At 43.6% G+C, this 26,217-nt stretch overlaps 2 protein-coding genes and 1 pseudogene across 2 annotated transcripts; 2 read left to right on the top strand and 1 right to left on the bottom strand.

Annotated features, from left to right (window-relative positions):
- The first annotated feature begins 946 nt into the window (after positions 1-946).
- LOC114102612 (histone H2B-like) lies at positions 947-1,335 on the top strand (annotated as a pseudogene).
- A 7,066-nt stretch (positions 1,336-8,401) lies between these two features.
- Positions 8,402-8,785, bottom strand: LOC114102693 (histone H2B type 1-A). Its single transcript, XM_027948180.2, has one exon. It carries the CDS (start codon positions 8,783-8,785, stop codon positions 8,402-8,404), a length of 384 nt encoding a protein of 127 aa, XP_027803981.1.
- Positions 8,786-9,092: 307 nt separating this feature from the next.
- Positions 9,093-9,488, top strand: LOC114102819 (histone H2A type 1-A). Its single transcript, XM_027948333.2, has one exon. The coding sequence runs from the start codon at positions 9,093-9,095 to the stop codon at positions 9,486-9,488; it is 396 nt and encodes a 131-aa protein (XP_027804134.1).
- Positions 9,489-26,217: the final 16,729 nt, after the last annotated feature.

Here is a 26,217-nt window from a genome sequence, read left to right as displayed (position 1 = left end):
ACAATTACTCAGGACCTTTAGCCACTCAATGCTGAAAATTCTAACTGGGCACATTGGGACATGTCTGTAATTCCAGTGGCTGAGACAGGAGAGTCTCAGGTTCAAAGCCACTCTCAGCAATTTAGCCAGTCCATAATTTAGTCAAATTATATCTCAACACACAAAGGTCTGGGTGTGGCTCAGTGAAACAGTACTTCCCTTGCATGTGGGAAGCTCTGGGTCCCATCCCTAGTACCAGAGGGAGGGAGGAAGAGAGATAATAGGAGAAAAAGAAAGGGATAGAGTTAGACTGAAATTATGACTCGGAAATTGAGTGAGATGTGTCGGTTTAGACTTTGAGTTTATTTTCCTTCTGGGTGTTCCTGTCACTCCCCGGGCCTGCCAGCTTGGCAGCTTGTGGTGTTAAACCACACTGAACTTCGCTGTGGCAGCTGCCAAACATGTGGACAGCAGCCCAACTCCAAGGTTGGGCAGGACACCCCCAGGATTATACATGGTCGCCCCATCCGCCCCTTGGGCTCAGCATCCTTTCACACCACGTTGCAGGACAGCTCCAGGGTCTGGCTGTCAGGTGCACCTGTGCGCCCATGCCTCCAGCAGAGCTTCACTTGTGAGGGCCAGCAAACCCACCACGGGGCCAACACGGCCGCTCACCTGCATTCCGCATCACCGCAAAACTCAGGAGCCATCTGTTATAACGGAAACGGCTTCCGTTAAGACAGGCTCCCAGCCTATTTATAGTCTGGGGGTGGCTTGGGCCGGTTCTGACTGCTGCCTGGTGTTTAACCAATCAGAGAACTGAAAGGGGTCTCCTTATTTACATACATGGCAATATCCAATCACACGGCAGATACAGAGGACGCCATTTGAGCTCTGTGCCTATAAACACCGCTCTCACAAGTGGGTGCTGCTCTCTTCCAATTTGCTTTGCCACCGAGCTCTGGCCATGCCAGGGCTTGCTCCGAGGAGCGCCGCCACTTCTAAAAAGGGCTGTAAGAAAGCTGCTTCTAGAAGTCAGAAGAAGGAGGGCGGTGGGGAAAGCGCAAGAGATGCCACCAAGAGTGCTGGTTACAACTAGGAGGTGCCGAAGCAGGGTCACCCAGATGCAGGTGTCTCTTCTGAGGCAGGGGCTCCGTGAATACGTTCGTCAAGGACATCTTCGAGCTCATCGCGGGCGAGGCGTCGCGCCTGGCGCACTACAACAAGCGCTCGACCATCACATCCCGGGAGATCCAGACGGCCATGCGCCTGCTGCTGCCTCCTGAGCTGGCCAAGCACTCGGGCCCGAGGAAAACCAAGGTCGCCACCAAGTACACCAGCGCCAAGCGAGCTTGACCAGCTGCCAGATGAACGCCACAAACCAAAGGCTCTTTTCAGAGCCACCTACAATTTCTAATGGGCTGCACGCTGATCACTTACCGGGTTTGGGGGCCTGTGTGGCATGCAGGAAGTATGCTTGCTGGGTTGGACAAGCTCACGTTTACATCTAATGTAAGGTGACTAGTCTTAGTGGTTCACCTAGCAGCATGCTCTGAGTGAGCTTTGCGCCATGGTTTCATTGAAACTCCAAGGAAAACGATGTAGAGAAGGCCTCCAAATATAACCCCAGTTCCACCTTGGGTGTTGCTACAGGTGGGCCCCATGGGCCAACAGCTCCTTTTTCTAGGTTGTCCCACTGTGCCAATCTTCTGAGCCGGGAGAGCCTGGAGCTGTGGACTTCCCGCAAGTTGGGCATGCGAGCGTCGAGGCTGGTTTTCTTCCTCCTTGGGTTGGGCTGCTGGCTCTTGAGGCCCACAGCCCGGGCGTCTCTTGGTCTGATGATGTCCTCTGAGAGCTTCGCTGAAGTCCGGACTCAGCTCTATGTTTGAAAAGAGGTTGACGTAGGAATGTGAAGATCTTGTCATTTCAAGTAATTTGTATCTGAACTCAGCAGTTCGGCCAACCACGGTCAACTGGTAGACAGGAGAAACTGTATTAACTGAATGCCCTATATTTGGCATTATTTAGAATTTATGGGGGGTCACTGTTTCATCATAAGGTTTACAAGAAATTAAAATGCCCAATATTCAGGTCAGGACTTTGCGTGCAAGATCTACTCTGTCATCATGATCTAGATCCTCCTCCCAGAGCAGATGAGCATTAAGGGGGGGGAAAAGATAACACACACTGACATGGACTACCTTAAAAAGGAAGGATCTAAATATTAGTACTTCCAGAAAACTGGGGTGTAGCTGGAATCTTCAATTTGATTAAATGTTTTATTGCCTCTTGAAATTCGGACTGTGTTTTTCCACCATTTTTGAAAACCTTAGTTGATGGTAAATATACAATATATTCATAGAAAAAAATGCCCTGAGAAACAGCTCCAGCAGGAGTACTGGAGTAACCATCAAGGAGGTGATGATGGAGTATCTGAATTTACATTGTATAAAAGAGGAGCATCATCTATAATCAAGTGCCCAGGTGCCACAATAAAACCCTGGAAAACAATACATCTGCATACCTGTCACATCCATGTCACTTCAAGAATTGAAATGTAATTTTTTATTCTGTTTCTTTCAATCAGCAACATGGATTTACAATTCACTTATATGAGTAATTGCTCATTTTTATTGATTAAAAATACTATGTTTTGTTTTTCAATTCACAACCCCCCAGTCCCTCACCCCCATTGCTGGGGATTGAAACCAGGGCCTCAGGCTTGCCAGACAAGCACTCTACAGACTTACAACCCTAGCCCTCCATTTAGTTATTGAAGAGATCTTTTAGCTACTATAAGTTATATTTATTTATATGCAGAATTTTTAGAATGTGTTTACAAGTTAGCTAGGTAAACACTAAAGACATGATTTCTGGGTTATATGGTCAATGTATAGCTGTGTGAGAAACTGCCAAACTGTCTTCCAAAGTTGCTGCCCCCTTCTACATTCCCCCTAGCAAGGAATGTGGGTCCTTCTTGCACCATATCTTTGTTATAATTTTTAAACGTGTTACAGATTTTCGTCATTCTGTTAGGTGTACAAGTGTATCTCATTGTTTTTATTTCCTTAGTTTAAAAAAATGATGTTGAGCTTCTTTTTATGTTCTTATTTGTTAAGGTGTCCTTCTGAATCCTTTGTACTTAACTGTGTGGTTACTTTATTATTGTTGAGTATTTATATATTGGATACATGTCCTTTGTTAGATACATGATTTTCAATTTTTTTAGTTGTTGATGGACTTTTATTTTATTCATTCATTTATATGTAGTGCTGAGAATTGAACCTAGTGCCTCATACATGCAAGGCAAGTGCTCTACCACTGAGCCACGTTCTGTGTCCAGTTCTCAGTTTCTTAACACTTTAAACTGAGTGTATATTTTTAATTTCAAATGGTCCAATAGAAATATAAAGCAAACCTGTCTTATACTGGCCACATATATAACTTTAAACTTTCCAATAGCCAAAAAGTAGCAAAAAAGAAACAGATGTAATTAATTTTAATCAAACAGTTTGTTACATTCCAAAAGTCATAATTTCAACATGTAATCAAGATAAAAATTATGATTTACATATTTTAAATTAAGTCTTTGAAATCTATTATTTTATAGTTAAGGCACATCTCAGCTGAGGTTAGCACATTCCAAGTGCACAATAACCACAAATTTGTAGCTTAAAACAATTGAAATATATTCTTTCACTGTTATAAAAGCCAAAAGTAAAAAAAAAAAAAAAAAATGACAACAGAGTTTGTTTCAGCTGGAGACTGTTCAGGAAGACCCTTTGCCATGCTTCCTTCCTCACTCTGGTGGCGACTGGGGATCCTTAGCTTCCTGTGGCTTATTGTTACATTCTACAATTTCTGTTTGCCACGCCCCACTATGTAACTATCTTCTTGGTATCTTTGTGTCAAGTGTTCTCCTTTGATGGGTAAAGATACCCATCATTGGATTTAGGACTTTCTCCAAATTTCAGTGTGATCTCATCTCACATTTCAGTGTGATCTCATCTCATATTTTAGAAAATGCAAAGCCTTCCTTGGTCTCCTAATATAAAGAATTCTGCTCTAAATTTTCTGTGTCATATTTCCTTCATCCATAAATGCCTTTTTACATTACCTTTCACTATACAAGAAAGTAAACCCCATGATACTAAGGAACTCCTTTATATATATATATTTTTTACACACACACATATAACATTCAACGAGCAAATGTTTGAAGAATGGAGGAAAAGGAAACACAATTTTTAAAAACCTTTTTGGAAAAGGGAAGCCCCACACTGCAGTCAGTTTTCTACAAGTAACTCCACACTGAAGGGCCAGCAGCACTACCTTCACAGTGGGACAATGAAGACTTGATTGATGTGGTTTGGTCCCCTCTGGTCCCTCTCCTTGGGGTTTCCCTTGTCCAGTATAACTGATGGTCTCTTGTAAGATGAGACCAGGAAGTTTCCCTTAGAGGGTGATATTTCTCTTTTTCTGAGTTCAAAGGCATTATAGTGATTTTTGTGGCGATTTCAGACTTCATACTTCTAAATAGGCACTTTTCCCAGCCCTCAGCTGATTGGTACCAATTATGTTCTTTGAAGTGACAATGCAAAAATCACAGTCTACAGATAGGTAAATAAAACCACAGTTGCTCCTGCTTCTAGAGCAAATCCCCAAATAACATGCTTCCTGTCTGTGCATAAACCAAACAACATAAGTCAATGACAAACTTTAAAAGTGGTGACACAATTGTCACCAATCATGATTTGTATGCTGTTTGTGTATGGGATTGAAGAGCTAGCAGTGAAGTTTCTAGTTTATGTGATTACTATTGAAAACCATAGTAAATGAAATTTGAACTGGGTTGTTTAGCAACTGGAGTTATTGAGCTAACCACTGGTAACTGAAATCCATTTCTATCAACACCATGCAGTGTAAGGACTGCCTCTGTTAAGTAAGCATACACTTAAGAAGTTAGGGAAATAAAAAAGAAAAATGAACCAGCAAAGCAGAAATAATAAATAGTGAGAAAAGCAATAACAATAGTTATGAGAAAATAAAAAAGTAAAACTTAATAAATGCAAAGCTACAAGAAATACATTGTTTAAATGAAATAAAGGAACCAAGCATCATGGCACATAATCCCAGAGACTCAGGAGGATGAGGCAGTAGAATCTCAAGCTCAAGGCCAGCCTCAGCATCTTAGTAAGACCCTGTTTCAAAATAAAAAAAATAATAAAAGAGGCTGGGGATGAGACTCAGTGGTAAAGCATCCCTGGGTTCAATCCCCGGTACTAATAAATAAATAAGTAACAAATGAAATAAATAAAATAAAGGGTGAATCGTTACTTAGTGCGGTTTGTGTAAATGAGAAAGCACATACAAAATAAGATAATGCAGGAGTTGTGCTACAGAAAACACAGTGGTGACAACAATCAATAGTGAAGAATTTGCTTATGTCTAAGGGACTATTTTTAGATGATTTTTCTGGAAAAAAAACTAAGTTTTTATTTATCAAAGTTTATTCCATATTGTTAGCATATCGAAACAATAATTTCATACAATGCTAAATTAGCCAATCCCAAAAAACCAAATGCTGAATGTTTTCTCTGATAAAAGAAGTTAGATTCATAATGGAGAATGTGGGGGGGAGCATGGGAGGATTAGATGAACTCTAGACAGGGCAAATGGGAGGGAGAGGAAAGGAGGAGGCATGGGGGTAGAAAAGATGCTGGAATGAGATGGACATCATTACCCTAAGTACAGGTATGAAGACATGAATGGTGTGACTATACTTTGTATGCAACCAGAGATATGAAAAATTGTGTTCTATAAGTGTAATATGAATTTTAATGCATATAATAAATCAGAATAAAGACAAAACAAAACAAACAACAAAAAAAATTGGGCTGGGGTTGTAGCTTAGTGGTAGAACGCATGTCTCGCATGCATGAGGCACTGGGTTCGATCCTCAGCACCACATAAAAATAAATAAATAAAGATATTGTATCCATCTACAACTAAAAAAAATATTTAAAAAAAAGAAAACTAAGAACTCTCACACACACAAAAAAAGGGCATCGAATACCAATTCATTCAAAATGGAATTTTACCAAAGTTTTTAAGAAAAGAGAATTCCAATACTGTTCAAACAACACCAAAGTATAAATAAGACAACAATCTTCCATATTAATTTTATAAATGGAATAAAATTTTACTGCAAAAGCTGAATATATTGCTCACAAAAAAGAAAAACAGAGAATACCTCTGTTTTGGTGGTGAAATATAAATAATACATTGCAAACAGTCGGCATAACATTAAATGTATTAAATATGATGTCTAAGCAGGGGTTTTTAGCAGGAATGCAAGGATAACTCAATTTAGAAAGTGCATTAAAATAACTCACCATCATCTACCTAAAAATGAAAATGTATGATCATCTCCAGAGATACTGAAAAGGCATTTAGCAAAACTCAACATCCATTCTTGATATAAAACTCAATAAATCAGACAGAATGATTGTTCCTCAATACAACATATATTTAATCAGAATGATGACAGAAGAATCTTTGGCAAGAATGTGTGCTTGTCACTATTTCATATTGTTGTAAAGGTGCAAGCCACTAAAATCAGACAAGAGAAAGAAATTAGAAATTTAACTAATTAAAAGGAGGCAATAAAATGTTTACTATTTTCAGATAATATTGCAAACATGTAAAATGCAACATCTACTAGAAAACTAATATGAAAATAAGTTAATTCAGTGACATAGTAGGATTTACTAATGCACAGAAAGCAATCTTTCATATAAAACAAAACATTACAAGATATTAATAGGGAAATGCCTTATTTGTAATAATAAAAAATACTTAGAACTTTACTTAAGTTTTTAAAATGCCAAGTTTATATGAAGGTAAATGATTGCTTCCCCATTACATGGTACCCTAGAGGCGGGCAGATGGCTCTGGCAGCACCTGGCACTGGATTGAGTGAATGGACCTAGAGGGTGACCTCTGGGAAGGCTCTTGGCTTTCAGTTGGACACAAGTGAAACAATCTCTCCCTGCCTTTACTTTGTCCTATTTACATGAATACTTGCAGACCAGCATCAGAGTCAAGTCCAGTTGTGGAAAAGGGCAGAGGCAAGAATGCAAGGCTGGAGAAGGGCTTCCATCATCCTTCTGGGGGAAACTTCTCTGACTTGGTGTCCTGTGTAGTGCCTCAGCCAAATCAACTGGCATTTCCTCTTACTTGTAGCCAAAATATATTGGAGATAAAGGCTATGTCAGGTTTCCTCTGAAGAGATGCTTTTCCTAGTTACCTTTTTACCTTTTGCCCAAATAATCCTAAAAACCATCCTTGGGTAATTAGAGTAGCCTGTTAGGAGTGGTCACAAAGTTGACAGGGATTTGGGGATAGTATCTGCTGTTTCTCAGAGTGTGATGGGGCAGCTGGAGCTATACTGGCACAGAACCCTGTCTGCCACCTTGGAGGACTCCTAGTCAAAGAAGGCTCTGCAGGAACCTAGCTTTGCATAGAAGTACAGGGCATTTTATTTTGGATTTTTTTCCTGTACATTCAGATATACTATCAAATGAAACTAAAGCTTGTTCATGTAAAAAACAAAATCTTATGCATAGTCTAAGTATTTTTAAATGAAAGAAAAACATCATCAAATTGAGAGTTCCAACAAGCAAGTTTCCAGAATATAGCAATTTAAAAATTGTATTGTTTCCAGTTAATACCTTTTTAAGAGTTGAATTCAATGTCTCACCACTTTATCTGCTTTTGAAGAGTAGTGATCTGGTAACAGGACATAAAAACACCATTTTTAATAGCTCTACCAAAACAAATACTAAGATCATACCATAATTTCTATTAGGTATGAAGAGAAAATTCAGTTAAAATTAACTGCCAACTAATTGTAGTTAGATATTATTCCAGAATGAAGTGCCCTAGAGGAATGGCAAACCTCCATATTTCAAAGTCAACAAAACTTGAAGCGTCTTAATAAAGGACATCTAGACAAGAAACCTGAGCTTTAGGCTGCAGAGTCCCAATGCCTAGAGGATAACTAGATTTAATTACCAAACAAATTGACCAAGGCCATAAAATCTATTCAGACCTTGTTTTGATTGAACTATGGGAATGTGTACTAGCTAAGAACTACCAAAGCCTAACATGGAATCTACATGTTGACTACCAAAAAACCTTAGAGGACAACTGCCTTTGAAAAGCTTCTAGATTCATGTGCTAAAAGGAAACTTCGGACCACTGAACAATGTTTAGTTAACAGGAGTACACAAAACCAACCTACTGGTGCCAAATGCCAAAGAATTACGGCTGACAGGAGAAGCACACAGCTCTTTCTTTAGAAAATTTAGGTGGCTCTTAAAAGAGCCTTTGGGTTAGGAGGCAAATTTATGAAATAAATTTACTTGGAACTGGTGTATTTGGTGACAGCCTTGGTGCCCTCTGACACGGCGTGCTTGGCCAGTTCCCCGGGCAGCAGCAGGCGCACCGCGGTCTGAATCTCCCGGGACGTGATGGTCGAGCGCTTGTTGTAGTGCGCCAGGCGTGACGCCTCACCAGCTATCCGTTCAAATATGTCAGTGACGAAAGAATTCATGATGCTCATGGCCTTCGAGGAGATGCCTGTGTCAGGGTGCACCTGCTTCAGCACCTTGTAGATGTAAATGGAGTAGCTCTCTTTGCGGCATCTTTTGCGCTTCTTTCCCTCCTTCTTCTGAGTCTTCGTGACAGCTTTCTTGAAGCCCTTCTTGGATATCGTAGTACCTTTACAAGACAACTCTGGCATCGCTAGTAAATAGCTCTACAACGTTAACAGCTCAAAGACGATGGCTCCCAGGAGAAGCCAAAACGACAATGCCACTTGAGGCTGGGAAGACTGGTATTTATAGGCACAAAGCTCGAATGACGTAAGGGCAAACACTATCTGATTGGACGACAGCAGTGGCGAGTATGCAAATGAAGGTCTCCAGTAAGACTTTCTGATTGGCTCTGCAGTCATAGCCAATCAGGTGGCGATCACAACCTGTCATTAGACTATAAATAGACCGGGTTTGGGGCGTATTCTTCGTTGGCAGCAGACCCTTTCTGCAGAGATGTCTGGACGTGGCAAGCAGGGCGGCAAGGCGCGCGCTAAGGCAAGGACTCGCTCTTGTAGAGCGGGACTGCAGTTTCCTGTGGGCCGAATCCACCGCCTTCTGCGCAAGGGCAACTATGCCGAGCGGGTCGGGGCAGGCGCGCCCGTCTACCTGGCAGCGGTGCTCGAGTACCTGACGGCCGAGATCCTGGAGCTGGCTGGCAACGCAGCCCGTGACAACAAGAAGACGCGCATCATCCCGCGCCACCTGCAGCTGGCCATCCGCAACGATGAGGAGCTTAATAAGTTGCTGGGTGGCGTGACCATCGCGCAGGGCGGCGTCCTGCCCAATATCCAGGCCGTACTGCTGCCCAAGAAGACTGAAAACCGTCACCACAAGATTCCAAGCAAATAATCTCCAACTGAAAAAAATTCCAAATGACGTAAATCCTGGAGAAGTTACATAAAAGGCTCTTTTCAGGGCCACCCACAATTTCATAAGAGGGCTGTGCACAAATTACAACTTTCTGTCTGAAGTCGTGTAATTCCACTTTTAAGCACCAGTAGTCAAGAATGGTGAAAATGCGTATTACAAAATGAAGTCAAAAGGCTTTAGCAGCTGTTAGTGTGAAATGTGTACTAATTTTAACAGTAAAGTTAGTGGCTACAAAAGCCAGTTTTTCCTTTCGCGTTGACAGTCGTTTCCCAGGTAGGGAGCAAAAGCGACTCAACTTTGTCTACGTGAATTAATGCGTATATATATTACTGATTGAATTAGAAGTAGACTCGTTCCTTCTGGTCTAACTGGGCAGTCCTACATTACAGCAGTCTGACAGGTCCTATGGCTTAAGTACATTCTAGAAAAGGATTCTTTTTCAATATGGTAAAAGTGAAGCAAGTTAAACTTTGGCACTGGTACATGTGCATGTCTAAAGGAGCATCCGAATATTTGATACCTGGGCTTCACGCAATAGGATGAAAATACAAGATGAGTCAAAGTAAGCCATTATATGTGAATAGTGAAATACTACTGCCAGTTTTAGGGGCCAGAAGATGACAATGCCTGTCAGTTTTTTTGAAATTAAGAAATGTGGGATAATTCAATAGTTGTACTGATAAAAAGGCACAATAGTTGATCTGTTTATGCACTATGGACAAGAAATTGAGAAGAAAGTTGTCAAACGCTTATCACATTTCATAATTGACTGTTATGATCAATCCAAGTGCTGAACTGTGTCTTTGGATCTTCATTTTCTTATGATGACTCTCATACCATGTGAAATTTGTAAGCTTCCTTCCTGTTGATCTATCATGTCAGTTAATTCACAGTACCAATGGAAAATTTTAAGAAGATAGAGGTAAAGTTTTGCCTTCTCCACAAACCATGGAGTATCAACCATGGAAATCACAGGACAATGGAATAACATCTTCAAAGTACTGAGGCAACAATAATTCTCAATTTAAAATTATATGTCCAGATAAACTATTTTTAGTACGTGCAGCCATTTTTGGACAAAGACTTACTTCACAGATGCATCCTGAAAGAATTACTACTGAAGGATGTATATTGAAATAGATTGATTCAGAAGGTTGAGATAAAAGAATACTATAAAGAGGTAAAAATATAAATATACTATCTGTAAAGAATAATGTATTTGTGATGGCATTAAAAATCAGTGAGCAAAAAACAACAGTAATTTTAAGAATCGGTGAACAAACAACAAAAAAACTAGATAGTAATTTTAGATGAAAGGCTATTTCAAAATAAAGAATTTTAATATATTTGAATCGTTTCTGAAGGGTAGGCATGCTGATTAGGATATGTTGATTTGGGTATATGAATTTTATGATATGCAGTGTTAAAATCAATGTAGAAAAAATTGAGTAATAAAAAATCTCAACAAATCCAATGAAAAGCAGGAAATAATGAAAGAAGAAAAGGAATGTCATGGTAAATTAGAATGTAAAGTAAAATGTTAGTAATGAGTAGAGATAAATAAGATGCACAAGTGAAGGTAAACGGTTAAGTATAGTTTGTAATGATATACATTTCAAAGTCGCTGGAAGAGGAGTGTTACTTTTTCACCACTGTGACAAATAACTAAGAAACAGCTCACAGGAAGAAGGATTCATCTGGCCCAAGGTTGCCAAGGCTTCAGTCCCTGGTCAGCTGGCTCCATTCCTTTGGGCCTGAGGGAAGGTAGGTCACCATGGCAGAGGGTCTGCCACAAGAAGCTGCTGGCCTCATGCCTATCATGAAGTACAGGGGCTGGACGGAGGGGCTGGACGGAGAGGCTGGGCACACAAAATGCCCAGCTCTCAGTGACCTCCCAGTTCCTGCAACTGGATCTCACCTACAGTTTTCACTGTCTGCCACGACGTCCATCAGCTATCAGAGAATTGATCTAATGAGATAAGAGTCATCATGATTCAACCACGTCTCAAAAGTCCCACCTCTCCTTTACTGCATGGGGGACCCAAGCCTTTCACACATTAGTCTTTGAGGGATACTTTATATACAAATTTATAACATTCTCCCCCTGATCTGCAAAGACTTATGTCCATCTCATGTTGAAAAAAATGTAACCGTCTCCAATAGTCTCCAAAGTTTAATGGTTCCATCATTTCTCAAAAAAAAAAAAAAAAAGTCCAAGCCCCAAGTCTCCTCTGGGACTCAAGAAACACTCTAAACTATGTGACTCTATGAAAGCCCCAAAGTAAGCTATATACTTCCAACATTCAATGGCAAAGGGTAAGCATTCCCATCCCAAAAGGGATAAATGGGGTCATAGAAAGGAGAGATAAGATCAAAACAAGAATAAAACCCACCAGAGTCAACACTGAGGCCTGCAGTTTCGCCTCCGTTACGCTGGGCACGTGGTGGTAAAGCGGAACATCTGAAGGGCATGGGCAGTTCCACTTCTGTGGCCTTGTCAGTCGCGAACTGTATGGGCTTTCTCTTAGGCTGGCTTTGCTCCCTGACTGCACATTTTCTCTGCAGATGTCCCATGTTCCTGTCATCTCCAACTTCCTAGGCTCTATTACAGATTTGGCTTCACTCATCACCTTCTTAGGGGTTGCTTGCAGGGATTTCGGTCCTGGTGCACATTTTCTGACTTCTTGGGCCTTTCTTTGAAATATCACTGGACGCCTCCACGACCCTGTAACTCTTGCATTCTTCATACCTGCAAAATGAACACCACATGGACAGGGCAAGGTCTGCTGCCAGCAGGAGTAGTAACCATGCTATCCTGGACCATGGCTGCAGTGGCCTCTGAGTGCCTGGATGACTAAGCATGGTGGAAAAAATCCTGGAAAAAGCTTCCTATACATCCCTGTGAGAGCAAGTCCTGCCAGCCTTCTCATGTTAAAGCAAAGTTTCTCAAAAGAGTTCACACTTTTATATCCTTGAGCCTGAGATGAGTGGGATCTGGCAAATTCCTCAAATGACCTCAAGACATCATTCCCATTGTCTTGTTGCAAAATACTTAGTTTCTCTTCAGTGGCACTAATCCCTTCAGCAACCACACTTTTCTTGGCCACAAAGCACACGCTTTTCTGGAGAACCTGCAAATTTTCAGATCTTTCTGATCAGTTGCTTACTTCCAGTTCTCATTGTAAACCTGGCTAAAAGCTGCCACCCATGCCCATGCCATGGCCTGAATGCTGCATTGCCTTGAAATTTTCTCTTGCCAGATTGATTAGTTCATTACCTTGAAATGTAGCCTCACACAAAGTCTCGGAAGATGGACAAAATGTAATTTTTTGCCAGAATGCAACACATATGGCCTGTAGTCAGATTCAAACCAGAATCTTCGTTCCCATCTGAGACCTTAGGAACACGGCCTTTGCTGTTTGCATTCCTATGAGCATTCTGCTCTTCTGGGTTCACAACAGAATTGCCCGTTCAGCTCCTCTTTAAACATTCTAAGACTTTTCTAACCCGCATCTCCAAACTTTTCCAAATTTCTCCAACAGGTGAGCTCCACAGGATCCTGATCTACATGGTCAGACATAAGTTACAGCAACAGTCCCAATCCCGGTACCATTTTTCTGTGTTAGTCAGCTGTTCATTGCTGTGACAAATACCTGAGAAAAACAACTCGGTGTGTGTTAGCTTTCCACTGTGGAAATATAATCTAACTAAGCTTATTTTATTTAACAATTTGGCTAAAAATACTTCCAAAGCCCTGTACAATCAGGTAAGTATTAATAAAAAGATTGAAACTAAATTTCAAATTTCCATTACAAATGTCCATAGTGAGTCTCCCACCCTCAAATTTAGACAAAGGCTTAAATGCCATGCTGACTTAAGTATGTCTGTGTTACTGCAGCCAAATATCATCCTTCCCAATGAGATTTGGAAAAAAATTAAAAGTCATCTAAGGGGCTTTTGGCATAATGATAATAATAGCTTCGACCTTATGGAGATACAACATAACACCCAGGATACTCAGAAAATCAGGATCAATCTCATGGACTCTGCATCCCCAGCTGATAAAATACTTCATGGATTAATTGGCTTTAATCCTGGAAATATATTGAAACATTCTACATGGTATATTATTGGAATGATATGTTTGCTACTAATTCTTTTTATATCAGGATAGTAGATTTCCATACCCTCAGAACAAGGATCCAGAAACTCGAAGTAATTGTCCCACATTTGCATTTAAAAAATAAAGAAGAGGGATGTGCAGGAAGCCATCTGTGAACTGTGCATGAACTAAAATGATGTTGAAGCCACTCCCAACAGCAACCTTGCTGTTTGAGCACACGGGGTTCATATGGCTTCCTACCCAGCTCCATCACAAGTTCAGCACAGCATGGAGAAGGAGTGACCTGCTGGAGCCACACAGCCTCTGGGAGATAGGCATAGCTTGCCAAAATGCCAATCAACCTGTTTCTTGCAAGAGCCCTGCCACACAGAGAAGCCAGCACCAACCAAGACTCCTCCCACTGAAACCTTACCCCTGCCTTTGACGTACTACTCCCCCTTAAATCAAGAATCTGGGCCATTTTCAGTTGTTCAGTTCCTGCTCCTGTCAGGACTGGAGGCCTATCAGTGCTCCCCTTTTTTGTCTAATTTCTGGCTGTCTGTATTTCTTGTTATTTCAGACTTTTTACTTCCCAGCCGGCTCACACCTTCTGAGCAGGAACCTACCATGATGGGATGCTGTTCACCTGCAAAATAATCTTCAGATAGGAATTAGATTCATCACAAGATTCATTCATAAATCTAGTGAAGATACTGGCATAACTGGTAAGAGACTGGAATACATTTTCTCAGTTATTTAAATTTACATTGCATCTTTGCCTCAACTACTCTAAAACTGTTCCAAGTACCAACTGCCAATCTGTGGTGTCTTTTTTCCCTATCTTTAGCTTAGACGGCCTTTTTACTACTTCCTAACTTAAAATTTTCTTATTCATAGCACCATTTAATTTTTCTGATATGTTTTGGCCAAAATGTTTTCCTGTTCTGAGGGGCAACTCCTGTCTACTCACGTGATAATGCTTATTTCACTCCATGTCATTTCCCTGGGTGACTGCCATCCACGTGCTTAACTGTCCCAGGGAGACTTGTGAGCCTGCTTCCTTCACTCCAAGCTCAGAAGAAGGTGATTTGTTCCGGAAGCTCGAAGAACACAGAACACGCTAAGTTGCAGGCGAAGTCAAATCCCACTGTGGTAAATAAATAATGCTGAAACAAAGGCCGACAAGATAGCGATCCCCTCTCCTGCAGCATTCCCTGGCCTTGGTGCTTACTCCTGGTGTTGGCGGGATGGGGCTGAACACATCAGAAGGGGCCCTGTCCTCACACAGCCCAGACTCCTCACCCACAGCCCCTCATCCTCAGATCTACTGCTACCCCCAGCTCGGTTCCCCAGTCCTCTCCTTAACATCTCTGAGCTGTTACCACTAGCCTTCAGGGCAAAGCTCTGCTTGCATAACTTCTCCTGCTGTCCCATCCAGCCCCTGGGCTCTTTCCCATGGTGTCAACCTACCCACTTCCTTGGGGCTCCTTGAGCCCATTTGGTTTAATTCACCTGCGTCTTTCACAGTCAGATCATCCCCTGGAATGTATCTTCGATTCGTTCGTTTCTTTAGATCACCCAAGATTATGTTCATGCATCATCTGTGAAGAGTTCCTTGACCATTTCCCCCATCTTGGGGTCATTTAGGAGTCCCAACTTTGTGACCTGGCTGCACCCTAAAGAACCACTTGGAGCATCTCACATATTCTACGGAAGTTGTTGATTTTTATGCCCGTTTCTTTTGGTAAACTATGAAGATTTTCATAGTGTCTTAATTGTGTAGCCTGTCACAGTGCCTAAAAGAGAAGACAGCAATCAATAGCTGGCCAAACTCATTAATAAGTATGTTTTTATTCTGTTTCCAATTTCTTACTTTTTAGTATTTTATAAATATAATAGCAATATATAAAATTCACAGGGAAAACTGTTAATGACTGTCATCTTTACGGGTTTACTTTTATTTGTGTATGTTTTCCACCAGCCTTTATGCATAAAAAGCCTTTTCTATTTTAACATTTTGATTTGTTTTAAGGCATAATATCATTAGATGTTTTTTTTCTGATTGCACCTGTTTTATAATTATTATTTTCAATAACTATATAATAGTCCATCAAAAGACATACATTGAACAATTACTTTGCATCACATATTGTTCTAAGTATATACTGCACTTGATTTTGCATAATCTTCAAAATAACCCCAAGGGTAGTGCTATGATTTGGGTATGGTTAATGTGTACCCAAGGAGTTGTGTGTGGAAATTTAATCCCCATTGGGAAGTATTAGGTGAATACTCAATCTGACTACTGTGTTTGGAAGGGGGACTTTGGGGAGATGATTGTGATCAGATAAAGTCCTCAGGGTGGACCCTCGTGATTAAATATTTGTGGCTTCATAAAAACAGGGATAGTGGCCAGAGGAGACATCCCCATGTGGTCCCTGACTCTTACCATGTGATGCCCACACCACCTCAGACCCCACCAGCAAGAAGACAATCAGCATCTGTGACCCCTCACTCAGCCTTGGACCTCCAGAACCATGAACCCAGACAAACCTCTTTACTTCGCAAAGTCACCGCCTTGGCCATTTCATCATAGTCATGCAGAATGGACTCACACAGACAGGTGCCACCATGACGCCTGTTTTACAGATGAGGATAATAGACTCACTGTGGTCACAGCGTTGGAGTCGTGCATTTCAGCCCAGAAGGTCTGACTCCAGCATCCCCCTGATCACTACCACACTAGAGGGGCGGTGTCACAATGAAGTTGAGCATGCCTTGCTGCCACTCTGCACTAGCCAGGCTGCTCACAGTATTTCAGTGCCACAATGAGCATATGTGTACAGATTGTGTCTCCTTCTGAAGTGCTGGCCTAAACTCCTAGACGCAGGATGATTGGGTCAAAAAAGATGCAAGATTTATAACTGTTTTGCATATCATAAAACTGCTCTTCCAGATGGCTGTATCAGAAGACCCTTGGAAAACGTAGAGAGGATTTCTGCTTTATTTTGCCCTCGTGGGATTCAGTGTTTTTCCAGTGAAGATGTGCCTAGTTGTATAGAGCAGCTCTTCACATTATGATGCTAATTTTCATTTCTTTTCATCAGAGACTAGAATTTTCTAGCATTATAAAACGTAAGTTATGTTAGATCCATAAAAGAATATTTGTAAAATTGGAATAATGTAACAATGCAGTCGAACTTTTTAAACTGTCTCTCGACAAAGAGCAAATTCCTTATTAACTTGAAATGTGGTCACACATGAGCTCCTGTAAAGTCAAATATGATCATAGCCAACACCAGAGGGAGCCCAGTCGGCATTCTGCATGAAAATATATCCAGTTTTTAATGCATTTCTATAATGACACTGGAGAAAGTGTTCAGTCAAATCATGAACGTTTCATTGAGTAGGTCTAGGAAGAAAAATAGAAATCAGTGCTTAAAACACACATTCATGCTTCAGCCTTTCTGTGAACTGGGAAAGATCTGAAATAAGAATGGTGATTACAGAAACAGCAAGTGTAGGGCCCTCGAACACCTGTGCCAGTTGCTGTTCTGTCTCCTGGGTACACAGAAAATCCCACAGGCCTGCTTCACACCCAGCTCTCCCTTTGAACCGGTGACCTGACCCTTTGTGCTCCTGTATCTTCACCTGCACATGACAACCACGTGTGCTTATTGTGAAGATGAGATTAAGATTGTCTGGATAGAGCCCCTCTGACACATAGCCCACAGTCAGGTGTTTGTCCTCAGCCAGGGGCAGTTCCTCTCCCCACAGGACATTTGACAATGTCTGCAGACATCTTTGTTTATCAGAACCAGCGGTGGTGCTGGCAGCCCTCAGGTGTGGGGGACAGGGATGCTCTCTTATTATACACAGGACAGCCCCTGAGTCACCTACCCCAAAATGCCACAGGTGCCAAGGACAAGCTCTCTATCATTAACAGTCCCTTACAGGGAGTCTGCTGTGTTGGACTCCATTTGAATTTCTAGAAATACGACATAATGAAATATAAAGTCCGTCCACATAGTAAAGCCACGGCTTGTAACAGTCTGGGGTGGGAAAGGGCGAGGACCATGCAGAGAACAACCCTTTTCTTCCGTTTAGTTCTCCCGGTGGCCCTGGACGGCACCCACCCTTCTCCCTGGACGTTCTCAGGAGTGACTGTGGTCTGGGCTGGAGGCAGCTTCTGTCTGTTTCAGTCCCTCCTGTAGGTTTTGTGTGTGTGTGTGTGTGTGTGTGTGTGTGTGTGTGTTGGGGTGTTTTTTTGTTTGTTTGTTTTTGGTTTTTTTTTTTTTTTTTTTTGGTTTTTTTCATTATTTTAATGAAATTCCTGAGGCCAGGTAATTTCATAAACTTATAAATAACTCATGACTCATAAACAAAATAGATCTACTTAGCTCACAGATTCCGAGAGTGAAAGTCCCAGATTAGGCAGCTCCATTGGTTCCCTGTGATGAGGACCTAACAGAGATGGCATCAGGTAGGAACAGTGAAAGGGCAGGAAGCATACCAAAAACCAGGAAGCCTGAGAACGATTCATTCAGGGCTCGGGAGTGCTCAGACAACTCACTCTCACAGTAGCTTAGGGGTCCCCTGCGAGATTCATACTCCCCCCAAGGGCAGCTCCCAGTGACCCAAGGAGCTCCATCAGGGCCCACCTCCTAGACACTGCACATGGCCTTCCAACACTGCCACCCTGGGGACGGAGCTGCCCACCTATGGGCCCTTGGGGGACAGACCACATCCCAACCATGGCACTTCCAGAAGAGGCCGCTAGGGGTGCCACTTTCTGGGACACAGGCGGAGGAGACTCCATGTGTCCTGGCGAACTTCCAGAGCCTTAGGGGGCGGCTCGCCCAGGGCTTCTGTGGCCCCCGAGGCCCATCTGTAAGTCATCAACCTGGTCTGCATAGCCTGCATTTGTGAGTCTTCTGTGTCACCTGCCTCGGGCGAGTAGTGAAAGTGCAGCCCACAGCCGGGCACAGTGGCGCACTCCTGTAACCCAGAGCTCTGGAGGCTGAGGCAGGAGGATCACAAGTTCAAAGCCAGCCTAGCAACTTAGCAAGGCACTTAGCAACTCAGTGAGAACCTGTCTTTAAATGAAAATACAAAAATAATGGCTGGGGATATGGCTCAGTGGGTAAGCACCCCAGTACCAACAAAACAAAAAAAAGGAAGGAAGGAAGGAAGGAGGGAGGGAGGGAGGGAGGGAGGGAGGGAGGGAGGAAGGAAGGAAGGAAGGAAGGAAGGAAGGAAGGAAGGAAGGAAGGAAGGAAGGAAGGAAGGAAGGAAGGAAGTTAGTTCAGCCCATGGTCCAGGGAGCGGCAGAGTAACCAGTGCAGTGGACCTGCTTTGCAAGAGCAGCACCGTCACATCCAGTCTGTGGTGCGAAGGCCCGGGGTGCCCAGGTGCCCTTTGGTGGTCTGCAAGCCAGTGGACAGTCCAGGGACACCTTCCCAGGCAGCTCAACACCCCTTAACTTAGCCTTGCTTGAAAAAGGCGTGGCGGTGGCTCCCTCGGCATTTCCTGTTGAATACAGGCTTGAGCTGTGAGAGACGTAGGGACCACGGGCAGGGGACTCACGGGCTCTGCCCTCTCCTACAGCCCAGCCCGTGTGAGCACAGCTCTTGCCTCCTGACTCAGCCCACTCCTTCCCTCGGTTCCAGAAGTTTCCTGTAGTCCTTCTTAACTATGGAGGAAAGGAGAGCCACTGACCAAAGCTGTGGGTGGCCTAGGGGAGAGTGGGAAAGAAGACCTTTGAGTTGAAGCCTGGCTAGAGTTCTGGCCCTGTCCTCTGTACCTGAGGGAGGCCCCGGGAGCAATCTTGACACTCCTCAGCTCAGGCCTCCTTTCCACTTGCAGCATGGAAGGAAGAACCTGGAGAAGTCCATGTGAACTCTGACCGTTCGGCACGTCGGAGTGTGAACTGCAATCCCCTCCTTAGCTCCTTGGGTCCTGCCTGCCCAGAAGCTCTGTGCCAAACTCAGAACCCACCACGGAATTCCTATGGCACAGTCTTCCAGGGACAGCTGGAGGCAGGGGGTCCCCACTGTGTGTCGATTGCATTCAACCTTGCGTCCACTCTTAAGACCTGAACGTGGAAACGCATTCTGAGGGAGGCCGAGAGGCTGAGCAGGGGCAGAGCACCAGGAGCCCGCCTCCTGCCCCCTCGGCTGGCTTTGACTCTGACTGCAGCCGGCGGGAGGCTCGGCTCTGGCCACTCTTGTCTCAGGCTGCTCTCTGTCACAGCAGGCTGCTGAGGGCCACATCTCTCCAGACAGAAAGCCATGTCCACACCAGGTATTTCAAACGTCTACCTCAAATCTTTAGCTGTGACTCTTCTGTCAGGTCTGAAGGTTCCTGGAAATGAGGAGCCCAGTGGGGCTGACGTTAATGGATGTCTGTGTGGTTTCTGAAAGAAATGGCGGAAATTCCTGTGTGAACCTGCAGGACCACGGCAGCAGAACTGGCCATCAGAGAGGGACAGCAAGGCCAGTTCCTGCCTGTGGGAGACAGATACAGGAACAGGGGGTCTGAGCCATGCTCTGGGGAAAGGTCACTCCTGAATCTACTTCTCCTGTGGCAGATGCTGCAGCCAGGTCTGTTTCTGCAGGGCTGGGATCCAGCTGTGGACTTCAGCCCAACGCAGGCCTGGAAAGCACTTTGGCTTGGGGCTCACACGTCATAACTGGCTTTACTTAGGTAAGAGTCGTGTCCTGGACAGCAGCTGGAGAGCCAAGCAGAGGCCACAGCATCTTCCAGACATTGGCTCCAGGCTCAGTGTGGGGACAGTACAGGAGCAACATCACCCAACTGGGCCGAAAAGAAGAAAAACTGTGATTTCTCACATCCTTCCCAGAGCTGCAGGGCGGCGTGACACACCAGTGCCTGTGAGCTCGCTGGGCGGGCTCCCCTGGAGAACACAGATGGCCGAGGACCAGAGACTCAGGGAAGGGTTTCTCTTATCCTTGTGCATGTCTGGGCTTTGCTCCAAAAGGAGAGTTTCCCTGAGTTTAGAAGGTGTTACCTAGGCCCAGCCCACTCCTCAGTCACCTTAGCTGGAGTGGGTTCCAGCTCTCCTGTCACAGGGGGATGTCCCCTCTCATTCCCATCAGGAAGGACACTGTGGTCTTTGCAGAGTATGTCAAGCCTCTGGGGTGAACTGGAGGGCCAGCCCTGGGGGACCTGCTGGCTCTGGGATGGACTGACTGGCTGGTGTCACATGCAGGTGATATCACAGAGCCATACCTTGCCCCTCTGTTCCTTGCTGTCAGTCAGCAGCGTCCAGTGGTTGTGGAGGGGCCAGAAGCTGGCAGGAAAGGGAATCCACGGCTGGGAGAGTTCTGGCCCGGGGTGGGTGTCTTCTAAGTAGGTCAGAATTCCCAGAGAGATGAGGAGAGGTCTCAGAAGCAGACAGCCCCTCCAGCACCAGGCATCATTGGTTGTCTGATACCAGGTCCGTCTAAGCCAGAGCTTCCTGACTACCCATGAGGAAGGACCAAGTGCTTTATTTTTTTCCTTTTGTATTATCCAATCTGTTGTGGGCTATTACTTTTGTCAAATATAATAAAAGTAAATGGCTAGCAACAGGAAATAAAAATAAACATCCAAGACACCAGCAATCTCTTAACTTTTTGTCCAACAGACTTAGAATTACATCTCAGTAAATGGAATCAGAGCAAACATGATCTAGGGGAAATGAGGGACTCATGTGAACTGAACACATTCATGGTAAATGCGCTTACAGGTGACAGCTGGGGTCACGCTGATCTCAATGCCAACCAGCTCACAACCCGGCAAATTGTACTTTGAAAAAAAGCACAAAGCTAAACCCCTGAGCTCTAGAGTAGAAGAAGCAAAAGAACCACTGAAAGGAAGGAAATCCATCTTCCGTTTAATTCTTATCTAGCATGTATTAATTCCGAGCATGTCTGGCAATGGGTATATGATATGGTATATATTATGGCATGTAATTTATGAACAAATAAATGTAAGTGTATGAAGGAGGCTGATGATTTTTTTCATAATAAAAATGTCCAGAGATAATCCCAGACACTCAGTGGAAGGTTGTAAGGGGCCTGAGGAAGTGTGTGCAGGATGGAAGCTGTGTGCCCTCCATGCCCCGATCTCAGGAGTGACACACATCATTCCCTCCGTCGCAGTCCAGCCAGGCACAGTGTGGGAGGGGACTCCACGCCCCGGGGTGTGAATACCCAGAGATGGCTGCCTCAGGAGACCTTGTGTTGCTCATCTTTATATCAGTGTTTCCCAGTCTGTCAGGCCATAAGAATTACCTAGGACACCTTTTCAAATAAGGGTTCCGTCAAGATCCCTGAGGCCCTCGGAAGGAGGTAGAATGTCTATGAAAAGTGCCTCCAGTAGTTCTTATGACCTGGAAAGCCCCTGATGCATGACACATGCTCATCAAAGGAGTAAGAAGTGACTTCAAGGGTCGACATGAGGCCTGCCACATCCTGATCCTAGGGCAGAGCCTAAGATATGAAGCGGAGGTGCTGTGTGGAGGTGAGGGGTTGCTGAGGCAGCTTCCAGGGAGCAAGGAGGCGGGGAGGCCAGAGAGCCTGGTGCGACGTTTGAGGAGAAGGCCACACGCCTTGTCACCCGAGGACCATTCACATCTCCAAGAGCACCAGCCCTGGGTGCCAGGCCCCACCGCCCTCTCACAGTGCAAGTGCACGTGGAGCCCTCACCCTGATCCTGCAACCCTCACCTCCTCCTCTCCCATTTTTAGGGCCCGCCCAGAAAATTCCATCTCAAAGTCCTTCACTTCATCACACCCTGGACAATCGTCAGACCACCTGGACAATCTCCTCCCCGTTTTGAAGTCAACTGTGACACACAATCTAGCCTAGGCACAGGGGTAAGATCTGCCATGTTCCCAGTCCAGGGACTGTGTAGGGGGAGGAAACTCCGACCACCAGAGCTCCACCTACCACATTAGCCAGGGGACAGAGCGGTCATTCCTCTGCTGGAAGGGGTGAGGGTGGGTAGCACTGTGAGGACTGCCAGGCCAGTCCAGGTGCCTGTGACGGAAGCATGACATGTGCTCGCAGGACAGGGCCGGCCACCACTGTCTGCAGTATGTGCTAGAGGCTGGTGTGTCTCTGGCTCCCAGTGGACCTGCCTGTGGCTCTAAGCCTCCTCCTCCTGTAAGATTGACCTCAAAAGTCTTCTGGAAACTCTGTCCAGATACCTACCATGGCAGAGTGACGCCTCATTTCTTCCACAAACACTTGGGTATCACTTTACTTGTTTCGTTGTTTTATTTAAGTCTCTGTCAGGTTTTCAGAGGGAAGGAGGTTAATTTCACCCTTACAGGAAATTTGCATAAATAGCTCAAAATACACCTGCTCAGCCCTTCTTCACCCAGGTTACCTGCTGCCAGCATTGCCCCATGTGCAGGTCCTCTCTCTGTCACACAACGTAATAGAGCATAAAATGGGTCACCAAGCTCCAGCCTGCAGGCCAGTTCGGGCTTGCTGCCTGTTTTTATAAATTGTATTGTTTTAAACAGGTGAATCCACCTATCTCCATGCTGTCGGAGGCTGGTCTGTGACAATTGTAGGGTCAAAGAGTGGAAATGGTTTACCTTTTGGCCCTTACAGAAAGAGGACCCACTGGGTGTCCCCAGTGCTCCCAGGGAGGAGCCATTCATTACGTGTGTGCCCTGCCTGCCCTCCTCTCCACTTCCACTCACATTGCTATGAGACAGAATGACGACAGGTGGAGTTGACATCCTCTGAGCCACAGTGCTCCTGAGCCACGCACACCAAGCCACCAAGGACTCTGAGTAGTTAGTCCCAGCCTATCTTCATTCACAGGCCAGGAGACCAACAGGGGTCTCCCAAGGGCTCTGCTGTGGGGTGCCCTCAAAATTCATGGGTTGAAGTCCTAATTCCCAGGACCTGAAAACATAACCCTGCTTGGAAATGACATCATTGCAGATGCGATTGAGAAGATGAGGTCACACCGGTGTCAGGTGGGCCCCCTTTCTAGCATGACTGATATTCTTATAAAGAGCGTAGAATTAAAACAAATAACTCAATTAGTAAATGGCCCCAAGAACTAAATAGAAATTTCCCAAAAGAAGAAACACAAATGGCCAACAAATATCTGAAAAAATATTCAGCATCTCTAGCAATCAGGGAAATGCAAGTCAGAACTGCACTGAGATGTCATCTCACTCCAGGTAGACCAGCAAAAATCAAGAATCCAAACAATAAGGAATGTGGGTGAGGAAGTGGGGGAAAGGTGCACTCAGACACTGCTGGTTGGACTGAACGTTAGTGCCACCACTCTGGAAAGCAGGTTAGAGACTCCTCAGGAAACTAGGAATGGAACCGCCATATGACCCAGCTATCCCTCTCCTCAATATATACCCCAAAGATCTAAAATCAGCACACTATAGTGATATAGCCACATCAGTGTTTATAGCAGCACAATTCACAATAGCCAAGCCATGGAACCAACCTATGTGCCCTTCAACAGATAAATGGATAAAGAAAGTGTGATATATATACATACACAATAGAGTATTGCTCAGCCATAAAGAAGAATGAAATACTGGTATTTGCTGGCAAATGGGTGGAAATGAAGAAAATCTTGCTAAGTGGATTAAGTCAGACTTAAAAAATAAAATAATTGAATGCTTTCTCTCATATGTGGAAGCTAAAGCAAAATAAGGGAAAGGTGACAGGAAAAGAGATTGGATCTCATAAAAACATAAGGCAGATCAGTGGAGTACAAGAAGGAGAGCCAGAGGGAGGGGAAGGAAGGGGAGGGGGTAGAAACGTGGAATGAGTGGGTTATTTGGGGGGGTTTTGGTGTCTAGCTTTTTGAGTTCTTTATATACCCTAGAGATCAGTGCTCTATCTGATGTGTGAGGGGTAAAGATTTGCTCCCAAGATGTAGGCTCTCTATTCACCTCACAGATTGTTTCTTTTGCTGAGAAGAAACTTTTTTAGTGTGAGTGCATCCCATTTTTTGATTCTTAATTTTAATTCTTGCCCCACAGGATTCTTATTAAGGAAGTTGGGCCTAATCCCGTATGATGGAGATCGGGGCCTACTTTTTCTTCTATTGGGTGCAGGGTCTCTGGTTGTATTCCTAGGTCCTTGATACATTTTGAGTTGAGTTTTGTGCATGGTGAGAGATAGGGTTTAATTTCATTTTGTTGCATATGGATTTCCAGTTTTCCCATCGCCATTGTTGAAATGGCTATCTTTTCTCCAATGCATCTTCTTGGCACCTTTGTCTAATATAAGATAATTGTAATTTTGTGGGTTAGTCTCCATGTCCTCTATTCTGTACCATTGGTCTACCAGTCTGATTTGGTGCCAATACCATGCTGTTTTTGTTACTATTGTTCTGTAATATAGTTAAAGGTCTAGTATAGTAATGCCACCTGCTTCACTCTTCCTGCTCATGATTGCTTTATCTATTCCAGATCTCTTATTTTCCAGATAAATTTCATGATTGCTTTTTCTATTTCTATGAGGAATGTGATTGAAATTTTGATCAGAATTACATTAAATCTTTATAGTGCATTTGGTCATATGGTCATTTTGATAATATTAATTCTGCCTATCCAAGAGCAAGGTAGATCTTTTCCATCTTCTAAGGTTTCTTTGATTTCTTTCTTTAGGGTTCTGTAATTTTCATTATATAGATCTTTCACTTCTTTCATTAAGTTGATTCCCAAGTATTTTATTTTATTTTATTTTTGGAGGCTATTGTAAATGGAGTAGTTTTCCTCATTTTCCTCTCAGAGGATTTGTCACTGATATACAGAAATGTCTTTGATTTATGGGTGTTGATTTTATATCCTGCTAATTTGCTGAATTCATTTACTATTTCTAGAAGTTTTCTGGTGGAACTTTTAGGGACTTCTAGGTATAGAATCATATAATCAGCAAATAGTGCCAATTTGAGTTCTTCTTTTCCTATGTGTATCCTTTTAATTTCTTTCATCTGTCTAATCGTTCTGACCAGTGTTGAACAGACACTTCTCAGAAGAGGATATACAATCAATCAGCAAATATATGAAAAAATATTCATCATCACTAGCAATTAGAGAAATGCAAATCAAAAGCACTCTAAGATTTCATCTCACTCCAGTCAGAATGGCAGCTATGCTGAAGACAAACAACAATAAGTGTTGGTGAGGATGTGGGGGAAAAGGCCACTCATACACTGCTGGTGGGACTGCAAATTGGTGCAGCCAATATGAAAAGCAGTATGAAGATTCCTTGGAAAACTGGGAATGGAACCACCATTTGACCCAGCTATCCCTCTCCTTGGTCTATACTCAAAGGATTTAAAAAACAGCATACTACAGGGACACAGCCACATCAATGTTTATAGCAGCACAATTCACAATAGCTAAACTGTGGAACCAACCTAAATGCCCTTCAGTAGATAAATGGATAAAAAAATGTAGCATATATACACAATGGAGTATTACTCAGCAATAAAAGAGAATAAAATCATGGCATTTGCAAGTAAGTGGATGGAGTTGGAGAAGATAATGCTAAGTGAAGTTAGCCAATCCCAAAAAAAACAAATGCCAAATGTTTTCTTTGATAC

This window comes from Marmota flaviventris, chromosome 6 (genome assembly GCF_047511675.1).
Source record: "Marmota flaviventris isolate mMarFla1 chromosome 6, mMarFla1.hap1, whole genome shotgun sequence".
NCBI classification, from domain to species: Eukaryota; Metazoa; Chordata; class Mammalia; order Rodentia; family Sciuridae; genus Marmota; species Marmota flaviventris.
The sequence above is the reverse complement of the archived record's forward strand: the minus strand, read 5'-3'. Positions and strand labels throughout refer to the sequence as shown.